The sequence below is a fragment of the Trichogramma pretiosum genome, unplaced genomic scaffold (assembly GCF_000599845.2).
Source record: "Trichogramma pretiosum strain Unisexual culture from Peru unplaced genomic scaffold, Tpre_2.0 scaffold77, whole genome shotgun sequence".
In the NCBI taxonomy this organism is placed as follows: Eukaryota; Metazoa; Arthropoda; class Insecta; order Hymenoptera; family Trichogrammatidae; genus Trichogramma; species Trichogramma pretiosum.
In genome coordinates, this window is record NW_019641667.1 from 484,197 (window position 1) to 506,879 (window position 22,683).

At 40.5% G+C, this 22,683-nt stretch overlaps 2 protein-coding genes and 1 long non-coding RNA gene across 4 annotated transcripts; all 3 read left to right on the forward strand.

The window, feature by feature from the left end:
• Positions 1-22: 22 nt before the first annotated feature.
• On the forward strand, positions 23-5,827 carry LOC106648511 (UDP-glucose 6-dehydrogenase). Of its 2 annotated transcripts, none has more exons than XM_014365440.2 (6): positions 23-265; positions 3,110-3,573; positions 3,661-3,858; positions 3,930-4,217; positions 4,550-4,708; positions 4,788-5,827. In XM_014365440.2, the coding sequence occupies exons 1-6, from the start codon at positions 34-36 to the stop codon at positions 5,118-5,120; spliced, it is 1,674 nt and encodes a 557-aa protein (XP_014220926.1). In that variant the 5' UTR covers positions 23-33; the 3' UTR covers positions 5,121-5,827. The 2 variants fall into 2 exon arrangements, with proteins under 2 accessions (XP_014220926.1, XP_014220927.1); XM_014365441.2 differs by lacking the exon at positions 23-265 and adding an exon at positions 1,589-1,989.
• A 380-nt stretch (positions 5,828-6,207) lies between these two features.
• On the forward strand, positions 6,208-13,371 carry LOC106648598. The gene is made up of 3 exons (XR_001339279.2): positions 6,208-6,290; positions 8,478-8,812; positions 13,291-13,371. It is a non-coding gene; the product is annotated as an uncharacterized LOC106648598 (long non-coding RNA).
• Positions 13,372-13,373: 2 nt separating this feature from the next.
• LOC111693972 (putative uncharacterized protein DDB_G0271606) lies at positions 13,374-15,450 on the forward strand (the record flags this gene model as incomplete). Its single annotated transcript, XM_023460306.1, is given in 4 exon segments — positions 13,374-13,558; positions 13,603-14,714; positions 14,803-14,946; positions 14,981-15,450. Coding segments are annotated over 4 exon segments (1,911 nt in total), but the record flags the coding sequence as incomplete, so codon positions are not given.
• Between the last annotated feature and the right edge of the window lie 7,233 nt (positions 15,451-22,683).

Consider the following 22,683-nt stretch of genomic DNA (forward strand, 5'->3'; position numbering starts at 1 on the left):
AAATACTATGTACGTGCTCCGGTGATCGGTGCTATGTGGATAGCGCGAGAGATAGTGTATGTACAAGCAGTAAAAGTTTATATATGCGAACAGCAGCGTTTTGGAAGGCCTGGAAAGATTGCGTCTGCTGAGGCGGGGACGCATGCGCGACTCCGAAATACACAGTCACTCGCCGGCGTCGTCTGCGGTGCTTGCCTGCCTGATGACAGCGACTCCGATCTGGAAAGAGACACAGACCGTCGTTTAAATACCTCGACTGAGATAGGTATGTGTAATTATTTGCGCTGATTTTGGGTGTTTTTATTTATAAGTTATAATAATTTGATTCGAGTGAATGTTTTTCGTAATGAGGATAATACTGAAAAATTACTCGCGGTGTCCATTGTTAGAGAAATCTAAAAAGAAAAATATCGAATGCGAGCATTTTTCAATTACATTCTGCGATTATGATCTACTCTTAATCTATCCTTATTGGTACTAAATGCAATTAAAATCAAATAGTTTACCAAAATACATCGGAGCATCAACGCATCGATGCTCTTGTCCTATCGCGTCCTTTTAAATTCCCGTCCTCTCATTATCGCCTTGCATATTTGCTGCGTCTGCATGTAGTCGAGCGCCTCGCGCGCACACCCATAGACTCAAGATATTTTCCTCTCCCGCTGCTTCGTCTCGCGCACACATCCTTTCACGCGTCTCGATATCTAAGGGTTGCGTCGCGTTGGATTCTTGCGATCCTCTCTGCCGCTGTGCTGTATACTGCAGTGCAGAGGCACATCGTTGCCAAATGGTGCGTCTCGCGGCTCGTTTTTACGCGCGATAATCTCGCGCATTTTGTGTACACGCGAGCGAGCCTCGTAGAGAGGTCCAGGCGGCAACGTCGCGCTCAGTACTTATTGCTGCTGCTGCTGCTATGGCCAGATTCTCTCTCGATTCTGTATTACTCGTCTTCGCGCCGCACGGCATCAATTGGTGATAATTCGAAGATGGATTCTCGGTATTTTTTATTTTCTTCATGTAATGTGAATATGTTGCGAACACTAAAAAGTTCGATAAGATTATGTATTTATTTTTTCTTTCCCCGATAAGCAACAAGTAAAAGTTATCTAATGCGCGCCTCGTTCGATCGGCTTTTTGAAACGTGAAAAAGACCCGTCGAACGTCACCGAAAGCCCGGCGCGCCGCGCGAGACACTTGCTGTACTGCCTATACATTAACAAGAGATAATCGGATTCTCTCTCCCATAGAAACTCGATATAGCACTTGTATTAGGAGTCGCGGACTCTCTTATTGAAGATCATTGCTCCCGCGCGTCACGTAAGCGCGTAATTGAATCGATGTACAGTTTCGGAAAGATATCCCCGAAACGGCGTCGTCCAAACTTTCTCGCGTCGAAGCAGCAGCGGCAGCAAGTGTATATACCTACGCTTGTGTTAGTGTACAAATACACACACACACACACACACAACGAAGCTTTAGGCGTCATGCGCACTCTCGACTTGTATACTCTCCGGACTCGGCCGCGCCGCGAGCCGTGGCAGTCCAGACTCTCTCGACAAAGGCCTATTGCTGCTGCTGCTGCTGCTGTACTGTATTATAAATGTATGTGTGTGAGTGTATATACGGAGCCACAACACACACTGTACGTGTATACACGTCGGGAGACTGCGTGCCAGTCCGAATCGACGCGTCGTCTTGCGTACTACCGCGCGAGCGAACTGCCCGGCCCGACGACGAGTGTGTGTCTGTGTGTACATAAAATATATACAACGCGTGAGATTCAGCCGGAGTGAGATTTTCGACGTTTAAACACCCTCGTTGGTTTCTTTCGTTTGACGTTTTTTTTTATATTTTGGGGCGTGTGTAGGGAAAGAGCATCGCCCTCGACGTCGACGTGAAAGAAAAAGCTCGGCATTTTCGTCATCGAACACAACTGCAACACGTTTCGTTCTGCGGCGTGTGTAATATAGAGATATAATCAAAGAAAAGGTTCGTAATTTTCTCTCTTATCTTGGACTTGTCAAGTTGACGTTTGTCGTAATCTAACGTCCGTAAATATCGATTTCTGCTGACGACAACACGTAACGATAGACATGTGTATAACGTCATGCATAGTGGACCCTCTTTTTTGTCTCTCTTTCTCTCTAGCCATGGTGTGACTCACGAGTGTCTGTGCATGTGTTTATCTGTCATGCATATATGCATATTACAGAACTGAACAAAAATCGCAGGACTCAGAGATTTATTTTTTAATATTATGCTGTGCGTGCGAGAGACGAAAAGTTTAACATTAGTCACGGCAGGTCGTTAATGAAATTCTGCGTTTGCTTATACTCGCGCTAATTCGTTGCATAAAACAACGAGTTGTTAAATAATAATGATTTATTTACTCGAGCCTCGTTTACGACATTGTTTATTTTATAACTCGTTATGTTATACGTGGATATGTACACGCAAAAGAGCAGCAGAGCTTCGTGTGCACACAGCTGCACGTATAGCACCGAGCGCATTGACTCGTTCAATGTTAATGTTCGTATTGTTTCTTAACGAGATAGCGAGTGAGAGAGAGAGACAATTAATCTATAGGAATGTTCATGGAATGATAAATATCTCCTTCTGTCCGTGCAATGATTTCTTGCAGAAAACGATTCTTGTATTCGAAGAAGAGAGCGAGGCCTTGGGCGCTCGGTAGGATGTAATTTTCGTAATGAGATTCTTCAAATTCGCTAGAAATAGCCGAGAAGCCTATTGCCTCCGCGCGCACTCGAGTGTTTGTTTTTCTTACTTTTTACCGCGGTAAAAAATGATCTATTTCTCTGTCTCTCGCAGCTTGTGTATTATCGACGTCCGACTCCGAAATAAATGTCACCCCGACGGATTCGACAAAGATTTACTCTTTCCATTAACGAAAAGCTCTCTCGGAGGACCTTGAACCGAATATCGCTTTATTGTTCTCGAGCTTATTTAATTTTGGCTTTCGCGCGTGCACTCGTATTATTTTTGGTACGAGAGAGTGCACAGCTCTCAATGAGCAACGGGCACTCGATCGAAATTTCACAAACCGAGCTCGTACACGTTTTATAAGAAATGAACCTTTTTTTGGGCGCAGACATGCCGATCACCAAGATCTGCTGCATGGGCGCGGGCTACGTCGGCGGGCCGACCTGCAGCGTGATCGCCCTCAAGTGTCCGCACATACGCGTCACCGTGGTGGACAAGAGCAGCGAGCGCATCGCCCAGTGGAACTCGGCCAAGCTGCCGATCTACGAGCCGGGCCTCGACGCCGTGGTGCAGAAGTGCCGCGGCCGCAACCTGTTCTTCTCCACGGACATCGCCCAGGCGATCGAGGAGGCCGAGCTCATCTTCATCTCGGTCAACACGCCCACGAAGCGCTTCGGCAACGGCAAGGGCCGCGCGGCCGATCTCAAGTACGTCGAGAGCGCAGCGCGCATGATCGCCGACATCTCGGCCGGCGACAAGATCGTCGTCGAGAAGAGCACGGTGCCGGTGCGAGCCGCCGAGAGCATCATGAACATACTGCGCGCCAATCACAAGCCCGGCGTCTCTTACCAGGTATGCGCGGAGCGAGCTCGAGTCAAAGCTCGGTGCAAAAGCTGTGCGCGCGTCGAATATATATCCGTTGTTATATTATATTTTTAGATACTCTCGAATCCGGAATTTCTGGCCGAGGGCACGGCGATCGACGACCTGCTGAACGCCGACCGGGTGCTGATCGGCGGCGAGGAGTCGCCCGAGGGCCAGGCCGCCATCGAGGAGCTCTGCAAAGTCTACGAGCACTGGATACCGCGCAAAAACATCCTCACCACCAACACCTGGAGCTCGGAGCTGTCCAAATTGGTATATCGTTGTTGCATAACGATAATGATTTTTGTGCTCACGTAACCTTTCTTGTTGTTGTTTGTCGACAGGCCGCCAACGCCTTCCTCGCCCAGCGCATATCGAGCATCAATTCGCTGTCGGCCGTGTGCGAGTCGACGGGCGCCGACGTGTCGGAGGTCGCCCGCGCCGTGGGCCTCGACTCGCGCATCGGCTCCAAGTTCCTCCAGGCCTCGGTGGGCTTCGGCGGTTCCTGCTTCCAGAAGGACATACTCAATCTCGTCTACATCTGCGAGTGCCTGAATCTGCCCGAGGTGGCCGCTTACTGGCAGCAGGTGATCGACATGAACGAGTATCAAAAGTCCCGATTCTCGGCCAAGGTGAGAGGCAATGTGCGCGTGAAACGACGACGATAAAAAATAATAATAAAAAAAAAAAGCTCTCGCGGCCGTGCGTGCGACGATTCTGTCTGTCTATCTATCTATCTCTGCCTGTCCGTTGCGCAATCCTCGAACTCAATTGGAATTTTATTATTGCCGCTATCCGCGCAGTAACTTCTTCGAACTGCACGCGAGCGCGATCGATGAAAAAAAAACTGTATATGATAATAAATAAAAAGAAGGCATCGGAACAAATGCCATTGTCGCTGCTTCTTCGAATCGCAATGAGAAGCGATTGGAATCGAGTGCTAAATTTTTTATTTCTTTCGCAGGTCATAGAGTCTCTGTTCAACACCGTGACCGACAAGAAGATTTCCATTCTCGGATTTGCCTTTAAGAAAAACACGGGCGACACTCGCGAGTCTCCCGCGATTCACGTCGCACGCACTTTGATCGACGAAGGCGCCAAACTGCACATTTACGATCCCAAAGTAAGTCGCACAAAAAGCAAATGAGAAATAATACGAACAAAAATATAAATCTCGATTCTTTTTTGTCGATCGCGCACAGGTGGAGGAGTCGCAGATCATGTCCGACTTGAGTCACTGCGGCGCGACTCTGGAGCCCGAGCTGGTGAAATCTCGCGTGAGCATATTCAAAGATGCCTACTCGGCCACGAAGAACACCCACGCGATCGTCGTGTGTACCGAGTGGGACGAATTTGTTGAGCTCGACTACAAGCGCATCTACGCCGAAATGATGAAGCCAGCCTACATATTCGACGGCCGAAAAATCCTTGACCACGATAAGCTACAGAAATTGGGCTTCATCGTGCAAACGATCGGCAAAAAGTTGAAGCGCACCGCAATATCCAGAGCCTGGGGCAGTCAGAACCTCTCGTAGTACAGAAAGAGTAGCAGAGACAGCAGTTGAGACGCTATACGTACGACAGTTTACAACACGCTGCTGCACATCGCTGAAAGCGGATGCAGCAGTGCCTTCTCTCTCTGTTTCTCTTTTGACGAAATGAGCAATGTTTTTGATAATTGCTAGGGAAGAATTTTTGGTTTTTTTTTATACATTTCTCGATGAATTAATCACTGCCCAATTTTAAAATAATTTTATTTCATTCGTACGTTTGCCTATATAGCAGCAAAGTTGCAAGCTCTATTTTCTCATTTTTTTGTTGTTCTAATCAATCAGTTATTTTAACGAATGATCTTTTTAGCATTACTTTTTTTTTGTAAAAATGTATCGTATCGTTGTATTTTTTCTATTATTCACGACGAGTAATCTCAAGAGTATTATTTAGAAGTATAAAGTTGACAAACGGTCGATTATTATCTGTGCAATACATACGAAATACTCTACCATATATATTTTACTATTTATATGTAAAGCATAACTCAAATTATAACTTTTTGTACTCGCAGACACGAACGATAGTATCGTGATAATATATATAAAAGTTCACGCACGACTCTTAGTGCATTGTTGATAATGTAAATCTCAAATCTTCGTCAATTGTAAAGACGCATTGTATTTAAAAAAACGCGTCAAAGAGCTATGTAAATAAATAAAGAAGTTTATTATTCTTTATACAAAATCGATAATATCGTCAATTTATTGATTTCTTTGCCGAATACACACGTTCGAATTCCCCGCTGAATAGCTACACAACGACAATAATAGTTATTACAGTTTACTACAACTTTGCGCGAAAAGTCGCGCACTCGGATTATACTGTTTACATTAGAGATACTCGCGACATCAAAGTACGACACTGTGTTTCAAATAGCGCTCCTCATAGCATGTAGTATTAGGGTGGTTCGCTTTTGCAAAAATGTTCAAAATCGAGTATACGTCATGGCGATTCTTAAAGTTCAAGTCTTTACGAAAAGAAAGCCGGGTTCAGAACCTCAAAAAAGTGTCGGGAACCGTTGTCGATCTGTGTGTGTGTTTGTACCTTCGAGTGGTAGTCAGCGGAGCGTCCTTGTTTGTGCAACTTGGTGCCGTGTGCGATTTGACGATGTCAAGTCGTGTTGTAACGGACATCGAATCGTTCACATTTTTGTGAGTATGTGATCATTTGTGTGTCTATACATGCATTTGCAATGTGTGTTTGTGTTTGTGCGTGTAGTGACGAAACATGTCAGCAAATAACATCTCACGTGTGTATAGAAGTGTGCCGCCACCGACTCCGAGTTATGCATTTAGAACTTGTTCTAAAAATTTGCCTCGGTTGGCTCTCGGCGATGTTCGTTGCTCTCCGCTACTTACACATTCTGTGCCATGCATTGGACTTCCAAAGCAAGTCGATTGGTTACGAGTGTCCTTGTGCCCAAGTCTATTCAGCGAAAGTAGACAGCTGGATCAGCAAAAGATATTTTGCTGTCACGAAAAAACCTTTTGCTGTCTCAGCAAAATCATATAGCTGCCGCGACAAAAATTTTTTGCTCCCACAGCAAAATAATTTTGCCGTGGCAGCAAAATATCTTTTGCTAATCTAGCTAGCCACTTTCGCTGGATTTGGGTATAAAATTTTTTTCAGTGTAGGGCCGAGGGAGAGTTTTTATAAACAAATGACTGTTTCTCGAAAACTGTAAGTCCCCTCGTAACTTTTAAAAGTTCATTTTTTTGTCACAAAAAGACCTAAATTTTGATGTATTGTAAGTTCCGATTGAACTGAAATTGTTTATAATAAATGCGATTGAAAAATGGCCATTTTAGAGAGTTTTTTGCACTTTTCTCGGTAAATTATTAATGTAATCGATCGTGGTTGGGCTCAAATTAAAGGTCTAATTAATAGCTACAACTTTCATCTGAACTTTTTTTCGATTGCTGTTCATATGGAAAAGCCAGAAGGGCAAAAATGTGATTTCTCCACTCTTCTAACCATCCCCTACCCCAATTGCCACTCAAAAAGTTACGCCGCTAAGGGTGCTTGTTGTACTCATCAAGACCAACAAAACCCGTATGGTCCGGTACTGTCACTAATTTTGTCAGAAATAACATTGAATGAGTCTAATTTTACTGGACTATTAGGCATATTTAAGACATTAAGATTGTAAAATGGAGGTTTTGAAAAACTTCGATTTTCAAAAGAAGAAAAAACGTGGTTTTTTGTTCGGTTGGTGGCGTTCGACCGCCCGCGCGCAAAAAACCACGTTTTTCCTTCTTTCTCTCGCTATATCTCGCTAAAATCAAAAAACGCCTCTCTGGAAAAGGTCAATATCGATGGGAAATTTCCTGATCTTTCGATCTAGACTATTTAAAAAAATCTTAAAAAAGAAGTTTTCGAGATAATCGACTTTAAAGTTTTCCCAGCGATTTTCCCGGGTAAAGCGGAAAATCTCAGAAAATCTGACCTCACCATCGGAAAGCTAAGGCGATTTCCCATCGAAACCATGGGTTCGTTTTTTTCTCTAGGTGCATTTTAGTACTTTTACAGCGATTCACAAATTTAGTGATTTGACTTAATTCTGCCGCGCCGCGCGGCACTGGGAGAGTTGATGTGAAATGCCACATATATATGCTGCAGCGCCGGAATTATTTCAAGCATCGCTTTCGTCGAGACCATAGGTCGCATCTTGTTTTTATATCAATTACATTTTCCATTTTACGAATAAAATTTAACTACAACGATTGATTAACGTCTGATAACGTCTTTTCAATCGCGTCAGTATTATAGTTTCAAAATTTCAAGGTGGTATCAATCGCGCTTGTAATCCTTCTCTCCCCCTGAGCGCCATCCCATTTACCTCTGCCAATTTTATTCACCACTGAATTATTCATCGACGCATTTTGCTGCCCTCATCATAGTTCTAGTAGTATAACGCACGTACTACATACATTTTCGCACACTTTCTGCTGGACGCCCCAACTATGCATCAGTGCACTTTTTTACTGCTTATTACTATCGCCAATTTGAACAGCAGCAATAGAAGCACGAAGCGGTGGCATTATCGAAAAAAGATGCAGAGACGCTTTTCTGCACAATTTTAAAACCACACTCATAGACATGGACGTGGTATTCTCCCTTATACTACAAGTAAGCTGAGAGAGTAGCTAGAAAAAAAGTTTTTTTCAGCGATTTTAATTAGCCAGCGCTCTCACTCACTCGTTATCTTGGTTCGACGCAACAAAAAAATCCTTTAAACATTTATCGTGTAGAGTGTGTACACACACAAATTTACGTTGTAAGCCATTTATTATAAGTATTAAACTGCTCATGTTTTTCTATTTCTATGATTTTTTCAGTTTTCGAAGATCCATTGCTTAATACAGCTTGCTTTCCATCTCCTAATTATCATCCAAGGACGTTGTAGTATCACCAATTTGAAATCAATATGCTTAACGAAAACTCGAGTGGCAGCGATGAGTCGTTTGAAGACTTTTCAGATATCCACGTTGAGAAAATAATTTCTCGTGGTGCCTTTGGCTCGGTGTATGTTGGAAAGTACAAAAATACAACGTTCGCCATAAAAATGTTCAAAAGCGATCAGCATGCTGATTACCAAAGAGAGGTGGCATTTACAATGCCATGAATCTGAGGCACCCCAATGTATTGGGTTTTATTGGAAACGCAACCATAGGTAAGTTTAATACACTATATCGTTGCCCCAGAGCAGGAAGGTATCGCTTCCAATTCTGCAGCATAAAGGATACTTACTCGCGCGCAGAGGCAACAAGGTAACTAATTCGAGCGTGGCACCAAAACAGTACAGTTGGCAACGCAGCTATAAATGATAAAATTTTTTTCTGTATTTGAGATAAAAAAAGAAAAAAACATATGAGCTGCTGTAAAGATCTTCATCTACTTGAAGTGCAAGCAAACAAATAGATTTCACCGTGATATTGACTCAATTTGCCACTTTCGGAGAATTTTGCAAGTTCTGAGATGAAACTAGAAGTGATTGTCTTTACGTAACTTTGAATTAAATGTTGAATATTGAATTTTGAAACAAAATTTTATCATTTACGGCTGCGTTACGAGTCAATATTTTCTTGCCACTGCGTTTGAACAAGATACTGTTTTGGTGCCACGCTCGAATGAGCTACCTTTTGGCCTCTGCGCAACCTTTTCAACTCAACTCAACTCAACTCTCTCTCTCTCTCTCTCTCTCTCTCTCTCTCTCTTGACTGTCTTCATGCGTATATCACCTCAGTCGGAGCTCATACCAATACTCACTAAAGAAGATCTAAATGCAGTGGCTTTGAAATCATGATTTTATTCACGTACCCAGCTGAGCTGAGCTGTCTTTTTCATGTATTTTTCTGCCTTCAATTATTCTCTCATATGTTATATTTCTCAATACTTGAAATTTGCTATCATTCGATCTCAAGCTTTCTATTGTTAATTTTGCTTGTAAATATTGTTACTGATCGATATGTAAATATTACCACCATTGCTCTGCAACTGACTGTATTATACTTTTGTATATTTGTTCTTATGGGCCACATGGGGTTCTACCCCACGGTCCGTTTCAAAATAAAACTCAAAACTCAAACTCTCTCTCTCTCTCTCTCTCTCCTAACCGATTGTTAACCACAAGATTCCAAAGTGGTGGGATCGTCGACCGCTGCATGTATATTTATTAATTACCATGAATCGGGGACATTATTTAGTTATCTAAAGAAATACCGTCCGAATAAAGATCAAATGATTTTAATGCTGTCATCTATAGCATCGAGCCTACAACATCTCTATAGCGAAGTAATGACCTGTCAACATTTTCCAAACAAAACATCGATGGCACACAGAGACCTCAAACCACAAAATATACTAGTTAAAGCAAATGGTAGCTGCACCATAGGCGATTTGGGGTTAGCAGTAAGGAAGGACCCAAATACTGGAAAAGTTGATATACCGATAGAAAGTATCGCCGGCACAGTGCGTTATTTAAAATTAGGTGCAGGAAGTTTCGGGACCGTGTTTGAAGCATCCTTCAAAGGACAAAAATTTGCATGTAAATGCTTTGAAACACGGGACCGTACGAACTAGAAGCCGTCATTTTCGAAGCAATTTGTATTAGACATTATAATATTCTTAGATTAATCGGAGCGTTTTAATTGGTAAATTAAATACACTATATCCTCATTTAATAGAAGCAAATTTTTTACTCTGTTTCTCTCTCTCTCCTGATAGATCGTTCAGGGCAAAAGGTGGGATCGCTGACGGCTATAAGCATATTCGTGAACTACCCTCCATAGAGGAGGGGGGGGGGGGAATNNNNGGGGGGGGGGGGGGGAATTAATACTTGAGGGGAGATATTACGGCTAGCTGCCGTTATGTGTTGGGATAAGATGGGAGCCGGTATATATACCCTTGCTTTCAATATCCTACTGCTTGCGGGAACTGTCATCCACAAAGCGACATCTAGGGGCAGATGGTCACACAGGTAAACTATGTACGAAATTTGCTACTTGTTTGTTTTTGTTTTCATCGGGTGCTCTACTCTCTAATTGTGAGCTCTTCGCACATAAAGTAAATGAATAACAAATGCAATTTTCAACTTAAAAATATGAAATAAATTATCTTGTAATTTTGTTATCATTTGTGATGCTCCAGATGTTTGGGAGCGAATCCTACCCAAAATTGAGCTGTATTAGTCCCAATACAGTGATTAATGCTCCCCACACTAGGCAGGGGCACTATACTACTAGCACTAACAATTTTCATGAACTTCTTGAACACTGCTGTTGGTTCAACGCAGACGTCGAGAACGAAAAAATGAACAAAAAAAAAAAAAAACAAAAATGAAAACAGAGGGAAAAGCTCGCGAGAACGCGCGAGACCTTGAATTATGCAAGGCGCGCGCAATAAAACGCGCGTAAAGCGGTGCTTGCACAATGAACCATGAACCGTATACATGAAGTATGAGAGAGAAAGAGAGAGAGAGCTGCTAATCAGGAGTACGGAATCGCCACGCACGCACACACACACACACACACACACAGACACGCGTAAGCTCATTTATCTCACCGTGCCAATATTACTGATCAAGTTTAATTACTTTTTATTTCGTCCCTCGCGCGCTCTATTCTCCCAAGAGTTGACCGATAAGGTAAAAACACCAATTATAGAACGGTTTCGAGGCAGCTTCTTTTCAAACACGTGTATCTACTTGAAAAATTGATAAAACTTTAAAACAAACTTATCATTAGATGCGCTGTACCTTTAATATCGAAATCCCTGTGTTTAAAGTTGTCCTTAATTTTCTTATTTATTTATATAAGTAATATTAACAAAGTATCTTTGGTACCTAATGATGGAATAGATGCAAACTTTTCGCGTTCCAATATTGGAATCAACAAATCAATGGGCGATCTTAACCTGTATTGTTTCACTAAAGGAACACTGCTTTTTTTGGGTGTCTCTATCAATGGAACGCACTTTGCAGACACACTTGATTAATTTATTCCATGATAAAATTATTATCACACAGTTAGCTTCGAAATCATTTTTTATTGATTATACTAATGCAAATTGATACTTTTCAATTGCTTTCAAGATACAAGTTTAACAAAAACTTTATTTATAAGAATTTAATAATCGGTGCTTTTACCTTAGTTAATACTCACACATGCGCAGATGCGTCAAGGCCACAGATATCAGCTCTTTTACACACGATATATCCTATAGAATCCGCGAGTAACCGACAAACAGACACAGAAGTGTTTTTTACATACTCACACGGACACACGTGTTTAAATACTGGACTTGAATAGGTGCGTACAGGAGCGGCGTTTATACACTAAGGAAAAAAATCATTGATTCAATGAAATATTTATTTAGGATACAATCTATGAAATAATTTCATTGATATAATCTTTTTTTATTTTACTAAAGTTTCATCGCTTCAATCAATCATTTGATTGAATTAAGAGTAAATAAAATATTAAATTAGATTTCATTGAATCAATGATTTTTTTTCTCAGTGCATATATTATTACGTTTTCTCGAGTGAAAATTATTTATTAAATTATTAGCTTTAAGTATAGAACTGTCGAGATACGTTTATCACGCGTGTGTGTTGTGCGCGTTCCTATTTATACGTTGTTTTTCCTCGAGGGATTTTTTTTTTCAATCGCGCGCAATCCTTAAAAATCATCGGAGCTGAGAATTGCAACCCTTTGAATACAAAGATCATGATTGTTAATTATCTCGTTATGTTATCGGATTAATCTCTATAAGCTTCTTTCACGTTAAAAATCTTGAAAAAAAAAGGAATCGGCTATTCCACGTTGTTCTCGTCGTTAAACGTGCACGTGTTTGTCATCTATTATCTATCTTATACATTCATTATCTTATAGATGTATCTTAAAGCTATATCTTACAGAATTTTTTTTTTTTTTTTGAGAAACATATGTTTATTCAGTCTAATAGTATTTCTTGTACATATAAATATGTGGCTATAAACATAATACAAAGATGCCAATAATTAAGTCTAATTTTAAACAGAATGATCCATGTAAGATTCTCGCTGCTATTCATAGTTAGGATTGAGTGTTTACAATGTGTTTATATTTTCTTATGATTATATCTTATGCACCTATAGAAAAGCTTGAAAAACTACAGATTTTTTATTTTATTTTCATCTAACAACGTAGAGAAATATTTACAAACTCAACACTAGTAGATAAAACCTTTGAGTATGATCTCATCAGTAGTATGTATGGTAGTAGTATCAGCATGATATTTTTTAATCAGATTGAAATTATTTATATTGATACTTTTGTCCAAATAGTTTCTATCTAAGTAATAACAACTGTGGTTTAAATTGTGGTCAATAATTAGACCCCGCTCATCCAGGAATTTGAATCCCTCAGGTGGCAAAAATCCATGAGAGAGCGATTTTAACAGATTGTTTGTTTTTTTATAGTAAGGGCCGTATATTAAATTATTATCTTTATTCGCCATAGAGCTTTTAATGTATCGCTAACGTGCAATTCGATAACGTGCAATCGTGCACGTTGTTGTCATCTATTATCTATCTATAGATTATAGATGCATCGATGAAATTTCCATAAAGCACAATTGTATTAACATTATTCAATTTTCTTGTTGCAGATTATTGAATAAAAAAGCAAACGCAGTACATCATGGAAATGCACCACGACAATCTTTATCAGCTGGCTAACCAGAATCCGGTTACCACCATCGAGGCCGGCAACGAGTATTACAACATCCTGATCGACACGACGTCGGTGCAAAATGACGACGTGAGTTACCTGCAGGGCGGGCAGGTGCACACCTGGCTGGCCTCCCAGGACTACCAGAGGGAGACGAACAACAACAAAATCACGGCTCTGCCGCCGGTCTCGACGATCACCGGCTCGCTGGGCCATCTGACCACCGCCGGGGTCATCGGGCGCGCCGGCATCGGACTCCAATCCGCCAGCAGCCTCCTAGAGAGCAGCGGCCTCGTCGTCGGCGGCGGCAATGCCGTCGCCAACCTCAACTTCTGGGCGACGGACGACGTGAAGAACGGCAGCCAACAGCAGCGCAGCAGTACGGAGGTAGCGGCAGCGAGGTCGACAAGTACTGCTGGACGACGGCCGTCGTCGACCGGGACGGCTTCCAGCAGCAACCCGCCCTCGGGCAGAACACCGACGGCTCCATCTACACCCTGACCGTGCTGGAGAACAGCGAGCCGAGCTCCATGGACGGCCTCGACTGTCGAAGTCCTAACTCGGCCTGCGTCACCGACAACTGGATGCGCTCGAATCAGCTTTCAGACTTCAACATGGAGTCGATCTTCAACATAGAGGACGCCACGGCCATGTCGGATCACATGAGCGTTGCCGTCGGCTCGGTTAGCGCGAATAACGTCGTCGTGATTGTCGAGCAGCACCAGCAGCATCAACGGGTCGTCGCGGACGTCGGCAACAGCGAGCACTATCCCAGCTCGACTCAAGCCACGACCTTTGTCTCGACCACTCTCAGTCCGGCACAAGAATCCGGCGACAACAACAACGACTGGAAGCTGTCCGACAGAAACAATGCGGAAGAGCAGCAGCAGCAGCAACAATCACAGCCATAGACGCAACCTCAGCAAGAACAAACACAGCAGCAGCAGCAACAAAGCACCGAGTCGGCCGACGAGAGCCTACTGCGAAACGCGCTGCAGGGCAAGATCTACCCGAACAGCGTGGCGGCGGCGTGCGACTCGCAGGTGCTGCGATTCTTGGCGCTGGTGCGCGCTGAGCCCGGTACCGAGATTATTTCCAACGATTTGATTCTGTCGCAACTGGATCTGTCGAGCGGCGTCGACTGCGCCGCCATGGAGTCTTACTGGAATCTCCAGCCGGTCTGCAACTCGACCAGTGACCAGCAGCAGCAACAGCAGCAGCGTCAACAGCCGACGGTTCAGCACCTCGTCTACACCTACGATCCGTGCAACGACAACCTGGGCAGCATCACGATGGCCGCCGCCGATCTCGTCAGTGCCATCGTCGTCCAAACCCCGCCCCAAGTAACCCAGGATATCTCGAGTGAGGGCTTCTTCCTTCGTCTTTTTTTACATATAATTAATATATTTTTCCGCTGTTGTTATAAACGACGATTGTATTTATCTTGCAGCAAACGCAATGCCAGCCGATAGCGGAGATGGAGCCGAACGTGAGCACCAACAGCAACAGCAGCAACGGCAGCAGCAACAACAGCGACAAGAGCAAAAAGCCCCCCAAGAAGTACTAACGCAAGCCCAAGGCAACGAAAGGAAAAGCTAACAGCAACGGGGTCGACGGTGGCAATCCAGCGAGTACAGACAACAACGGTGCCGCCGTCGGCTCCACCAGCACCACCAGCAGCACCACCGGCCGTCGCTCGGTCTCGCCCAAAAGTGGCCGCAAGGAGCGATCCCTGCACTACTGCTACAACTGCCAAAGGGGCTTCAAGGACAAGTACAGCGTCAACGTGCACGTGAGAACCCACACTGGCGAGAAGCCCTTCAGCTGACACCACTGCAGCAAGTGCTTCAGGCAGAAGGCCCATCTGGCGAAGCACCATCAGACCCACAACCCAAACGGCAAGAACGGCAACGGTCGCAAGCAGGCCAACAGCCCGAGCTCGACCGTCACGTCGTCCGTCGTGCAACAGCAGCAGCCACAGCAACGACAGCCGCATCAGCAGCCACAGCAGCAGCAGGTCCAAACCAGCGACTCCGTCATCTACGAGGCGACCATCAACGAAGTCGCCTCGGCCGAGACAGATATCCTCGACAGTTAGATACGTACTCCGAGCGCAGACTATCATCGACTGACCGTGGCTGCAGCGACAAACCTATAGATTAAGAAAATTTTCATATCGCACGTTGCGCGTTTTTTTTTCTATTGTGTTAAAAAAAACGCATCGTGTTAAATGTTATCGTAATTTTTTGCACGGCGATCACTGGTCGACATATACTTTTATGATATAGTTACCAAACTATTTGACGCCAATGTTGATCGTATACAAAATGAATGAATTTTAAAATAATGCCAATGTAAACGATCCCACAAGACATTGGTCTTTTTTATCGTAATTATATTCTCGATCGTTGCGTAATTGTAGATTTTTGTTTGTTTGTTCGTTTATTTATTGAACGTGGAAATGATTTAATAGGTTTATGTAGAAACGCAAGCACGAACAAGCATAATATAAAAAAATATGAATTGTTGCGAATTCGATGGGAAAGATCCTCGTGTACATCGGTGACATGCCATTTCGAAACTACGTATTCAGAAAATATGATACGTAACTGTACATCTCGTTGAGATTATGAATGCAGCTGGCTTTGATTTATAAATGAGGTGCTGATATGCATGCCCGTCACATCTTAACGTGAACGAGCGTCGCTCGCGCTCGTGATTTTCAGTACAAAAGTGACAATTTATTTACATTTACTTTTTTTTATACTTACACACTCAATTATGAATATTGCTCCCATTTGTATGTATAACGTGTATTCATGAAGTAGTTAAATATGCTTTCTTTCTGTCGAAAATAAAAGGATATCCGACTTGCCAAGCAATATGTGTCGCAGTTTTTTTAAAGAGACGAAGCGAGTGATGGCCCATTTTTTAAATTTACATACGCATAGACTGAGATTCTTTCTCTTTCATTACACGCACTTGTAGATTTATTGCATTTTTTTACAAATATTTACTATAGATTATCATACTTAAACATACAGTTTATTAACTTTTAAAGAAGTAGTATTTGGAAGTGGCCCGAGCCACCGAACGAGGCGTGAAAAATTAAATGATATATTGCGGGTGTTTTTGCGGATTCAAGAGTATAAAATATAAAAAAACAGGGTGAATAAACAAGATTAGAGTAAAAGTGGATACCTTAAAAGTTAAATGCAATATAAATGAATCGAGATTATGTTTTCCAATGATTCAGTTTGAAATAATGGTTACAAATTAGTAACTGATTAAGAGGATCAACTTGACAATTATTATAGTGATAGAGTATTGCTAAAATTTATACATGTTGTTCCTATAAATTGACTTGCGCGCAAACAAATATAAAATGAAAACTGGTTTTATAATCAAAATGGCTGAAATAGCTCAATTTATAATTTTAATGAAAAAAGTACAGAATTGTTAATTTTGTTTAAGTTAATACTCAAATTCTTTTTAAGAAAAATACCATAATCGGTTCCGTCGATTTTATACTCATATAACTATTGTATGTGAATGCATAGATATATAACTAGAACTGTGATCTAGGAACATGTACGATAATCGCGGAATAAAGTTAATCGAGATTCGCATAGAAAGTGTATAGTTGTATCGGTTATAATTTTATTAAACTTCGGCTACGTGCTGAGAAATTTAAAAAAATTGTCGAGTTTTCAGAGCGATTACAAATTCAATTTAATCACCTTATTTCTTCTAAACCGATTGTGAAGTTTTAATGAAGAAAAACGTGTCGTTTAGCATATAAAAAATTGCCCATGGAAGGCTGAAGAAAACTTGGCAAACTTTTGAGAAAAGTTTATCGTAAGCTTTGTGATTTAAAGAATTATTTATCTTTTCTGAAATTCTATTCCAACTTTATTTTGCATTTGCATTTTTGAAGAAAAATTTGAATTGTAAAATATTCAGTTAGTGATAGTAAAAAATAGAATTTTTAATCTATTAATGTGTTTTAAGATAAAAAACCGCTGCCAATTCATTGGCAAAGAGCTTCCTCATAAAAAGTAATATTAATAAAACGCATCAGTTATTAACGAAAAATTTTGTATTTTTGAATTTTGATTCACTATCTAGTGTCTTAACTACCAGACAAGAAAACAAAAACTCATACAGACATTTGTTGAGAATTGGATGTAGTTTACAAATATACAAACCAAATTGTCCTACGAGGTCTGGTTCAAAATCTCGTTTTCGAGCCTATCACAGAGCTTCCTCTATGAGGAAGCAAAATCAACTTTTCATTTCGAGTCGTTAATTTTAATAATATTCGGTGAATTACTATTTTTTTGGTCTTGAATTAAAGCCTGACTGCTCTGCTTCCATTCTACCGAAAAAGAAACTAAAAATTCCTTTATGCAATAGTACGACGAAAAATGTCTTTTTTCGCACATTTTTTAGTGCGCAAAAAGCGTTTTTGGACACTTGTGTGCGGTAAAATGCCTCATTTCGACACTGGTGTGCGGTAAAATGCCTCATTTTGGACACGGGTGTGCGGTAAAACGCCTCATTTAAATGAACGTATTTTTCGCCTACTATTGCATAAAATTTTGTATGCAACACGTGCCCAGCTTTTTGCGCACAGTGTGCGGAAAAAACACCCACTCGTGATGGCACGGCCGGCACTCGTGTCTTTTTCCGCACACTCGTGCCCAAAAACGCCTTTTGGGCGCTTGTTACATAAATAACTATTATTTATACATGAAAAAAAATCGAAAAAAAATTTTTTTTTCAAATTTACAAAATGATCTGTAATGGAGACTCAGTTACCAAACTTTATCAGAAGTTGTATTTTGGTGTATCGATGAGCATATTACAATATGGGCTGATTTGAGGTATACGAACACATTTATTCTTAGACTTTGATGGTCTTTTGCTCTATTTTTTCAATTTTAAGGGGTTTTGAGCTTATGAATGTCTCATCTGAGTACAGATTTGAATTCTACATCAAATTTTACATGAAAAAACATGGTTTAAAATTTTTTTTATATCCACCCCAAAAAAGCAGAGTAACAAGCAGAATATCCTCAAAACATAAAAATCCAACTTTGAGTCCATGTAGATCCATGAGGGTTGGACCTAGGGGGCTGTGCTCTTCAGGATTTTCATTTTTCATTGTGTTCTTGAAGAGTAAATGGTTAGTTTCAACTTCATTTTTTGGGCCTGCAACACCTGTTGTGGAATAGCCCACTACAAACGACAATGAATGCAATTGAAATTTATACAATCCACCGTAACATTTTCGAGATTTTGCTTCGGACATCCGCACACACACACACACACACACACACACATACATACATACATACATCGGCCTCCTTGGCTCAGTGGGTATAGTTCTTGCCTGCTGATACAAGGTACGCCGTAGGGCGTGGGTTCGATCCCCACCGGACGAATTTTCGAGGTTCGTTTTTTCGCCTGGTGTGGTCGAGCCTGTGCCTGAGGTGGAGCGGGTACCACTCAAAAAGAAGACCCGGGCTATGTCATCAGCCTCCGAAGCGGTAAAAAACCCCGATCACTGTGCGAGCTGGAAGCGATAGGAAAACCATAAGTAGGAGCCCGAGGCGAGGACTCACAAGGCTGGCAATAGATGGAGCACACCACTCCCATGATGAAGTCGGAAGCGAGAACTACACTCACAAGAGGGCGCCGGATGCGAGAGCCAAGGCTCTGGTGGAGCGCATGACGGCGCCTGAAGCGAGAACCACACTCACAAGACGACAACAGAAAAAAGGAGGAGCACTCACAGGGTAGCGCCGGAAAGCGAGAACCACACTCACAAGATGTAGCCGACAGAGCAAAGCGGCGGACTTGCCATCGGCTGCAGAAGCGAGAACCACACTCACAAGATGGCACTTGACAGCGAGTCCTAAGAAGAGAGGCCCAACTCAGGAGGAGATGCCAGCAATGCGTGACCACGCAGACGGCTCTGAAAAAGGGGATACGACAATCGACGATGGCAGCGTGCAGGATCGGAGGTTCACCAAGAAGATAAAGATGAGTCCCTGAACCCCTAATTGTCGCATATCACTATGCGACGGATGGGGGATGTATGGAAAACAACGACTAACAGGAGTAGCAGAAATGCTCAACTAACCCCGGCCTCACCGAAGCAATGCCTAACNAAAAAAAAAAAAAAAAAAGGAAAAAAAAAAAAAAAAAAAAAAAAAAAAACATACATACATACGGACATTTGTTGAGAATCGGATGTAGTTTACAAATATATAAACCAAATTGTCCTACGAAGTCTGGTTCAAAATCTCGTTTTCGAGCGTATCACAGAGCTTCCTCTATGAGGAAGCAAAAAAGTCATTTTTGATGTTCACAAAATACTTAGTAAAAATGTGCTCGAATATTTAGTATGCGACTGAACTGAAGGTTTTTATTTTACAAACGTGTATTTTTGTATAAAAATTCAATCAAAAATGTGATAGTTTCGATTATTGAAAAAAACTCATGAATTTTTGAATTGTACATACTTTTACAGAAATAAAGCGAAAAAAATAAGAGTGATAACAAATGAGAAAAGGAAACTTGATTAAATTAACACATACTTGGTGACCTCTCAAATAATATGATTATTTTATAATCCTAGATACCATGAAATTTTATGAGATTAACGTTTGATAGTCTAGAGTAAGAAATGTAAGAACAATTTTATTTTTTATCGCCGAGCAATGAAAATATTTCCAATGCAAACAGTTGACATCGCAATTTTTCCATGAGAACTTCTGGAATTTAGTGTGCGAATATTTTGAATATTTGATTAAGAAAATTAGAAATCAAAACATCTCATGATTGTTTGTAAGTAATAAAATGTATAAGAAAAAATATACTATTTTGCTTTCACAATAAATATATAAAAAGATATGATAGTTTATATGAAGCATTTACACGAGAGGATGTACCTTTCTGAAACAATCAGTTACCATGGTAACAAACGTACGTAAAAAATTTTTTGATCAAATCGAAAAATGTACATGAAATTATTATAAAAACTTATATTCTTAAAAAATAATTTAGAAGCGTAGAGTTAATCATTTTAATACTTAGAGATCTTAGCATTTCAATCGATAATATGTATAGTAGGGTGGTCCACTTTTTCAAAAATTTTTTGTATCTCGGGGGATCCATCGGAATCAGAAAGTTTGAGGTTTAAATTGAATTTTCCCATAAACTAGAACTAAAAAAAATGATTTTAGATGGTGTCGATGGATTTTTGAAGTTTAAAAACGTGCTCCAAAAAAGAAGCAAAATCGGCCTATCATTCGATTTATTTCAAACTCTGCTTAGAGTGTAAAAATAATCTTGACAATACATTTTCATATGTATTTTTGTCTGCAGAATCGAATGCCGTAGTCAGTTTTGACCTAGGAACACAATTTTATTCAAAAAAATATACTTTTTCGATCGTTCTTTTTCGCAAATTCCGCAAAGTTCATTTTCGAGCGAGTGGCAAATGAACAGAAAAAATCTAGAAAATTTTTTGACACCACCAAAATTTAGGATTTTTTATGACAAATCCAATGGTATAAATTATAACTTTCTGATTCCGATGGATCCCCCGAGATACAAAAAATTTTTGAAAAAGTGGACCACCCTAATGTATAGCTAATGGAAGTAGAAATTGTACATTGACAGGATAAATTAACGACTCTTAAATCATATACAATTGAAAAAATGAAGTAAATCATCCGTAGAATACAATATATTGTAATCGAGTAAAATAATCAAATAAAATCGATAAAAGCGGTTGAATGCACTCATTAACTAAAATGAAAAGTCCAGCGTATTTCAAATATTATTTTTTTAACCAACGTTGTTTTTGTTACGCCGAGGTCTAACAATTTTTTAAATAATACAAACTAGTGTTGTACCATGCGTTTTTTTTACATAAATTTAGAAAACATGTGGCGTTTTCTGGACTGAATAAATATTTGAATACATCCATAACCGCACTTCTGTATAATAAACGTATCAATTGATTATTTTTCAAAAAATTATGTAAAATTTTTATAATAATGAGTATAGAGAATATTTAAAAATAAATTAAAATTTGTCAAAATATACTGTAATGACATTTTTCTATTATCACCTTGTAGAGGATACTCGAGTTCTAAATTTCTAAAATTCTAAAATTTTGATTTTGCACTGAGACACAGCTGTTTCCGTGAGCTTTTTGCGCGTTTCGATAAATAGGCCAGTCAATTTAGTTTTTTTGATGACATGAAAAATAGCAGAGAACGGGTTGTGCCATTCGTTTCTAGGGTTAATAAGGATGAAAAAAAAACAAAAATGCCCCCTCGAGAAATTGTCCCATTTTGTTTAAACAATGATTATATGCAAAAAATTAGCGCATGTTTTCGTTTTTCATGAATAACTTTGAAACGAAGACAGCTACAGAAATGCCCCCGGGAGATAAAATTTAGAGAATTTAATTACCTTTAATTTGAATTTTTCAGCGACCCGATCGGATAAATATTTTCCGAGAAAAATGCAAAAAACCCATGATAAACGTGGTTTTTGCCTCAAACTTCAAAAATTCATAACTCCCTTAGTTTTAACATTTAAGAGCTGAAATTTTGCAAAAAAGTAGTGTTTATTATATACAATAACTGTGCGAAACCCGAATTCTGTGCGACTTATACTTTACAAATTATTGCAATTAACATTTTCGCAAGCGATTTTGCGAATTTTAGTGTATCGAGTACAGCAGGCGAACCGATGAAGTTATCGACTCGTTTTCAACGGATTTAGAAAGTTTAAATAATTATCTTGAAAACGTATATCGCATTTCTTTGTTTACGATAAATTTACTATGATAAAAACTCGATCGAAAGTCACGCAAATATTGTAAAAACTCGCCCACATGCCGCGCGCGGTCGGAGTGGGGGAAGCCCGCGGCAGGAAGGGGAAGCATGTGGGCGAGTTTTTGCAATATTTGCGTGACTTTCGATCGAGTTTTTATGATAGTAAATTTATCGTAAACAAAGAAATGCGATATACGTTTTCAAGATAATTATTTAAACTTTCTAAATCCGTTGAAAACGAGTCGATAACTTCATCGGTTCGCTTGCTGTACTCGATACACTAAAATTCGCAAAATCGCTTGCGAAAATGTTAATTGCAATAATTTGTAAAGTATAAGGTGCACAGAATTCGGGTTTCGCACAGTTATTGTATATAATAAACACTACTTTTTTGCAAAATTTCAGCTCTTAAATGTTAAAACTAAGGGAGTTATGAATTTTTGAAGTTTGAGGCAAAAACCACGTTTACC

Excerpts from the sequence above, each read along its gene's own strand:
- LOC106648511 (XM_014365440.2), top strand. The coding sequence starts at position 34 with ATGTGGATAGCGCGAGAGATAGTGTATGTACAAGCAGTAAAAGTTTAT. Across the intron at positions 4,218-4,549 it reads AGTCCCGATTCTCGGCCAAG|GTCATAGAGTCTCTGTTCAA; the intron begins GTGAGAGGCAAT and ends TTTCTTTCGCAG. Across the intron at positions 4,709-4,787 it reads TGCACATTTACGATCCCAAA|GTGGAGGAGTCGCAGATCAT; the intron begins GTAAGTCGCACA and ends GATCGCGCACAG.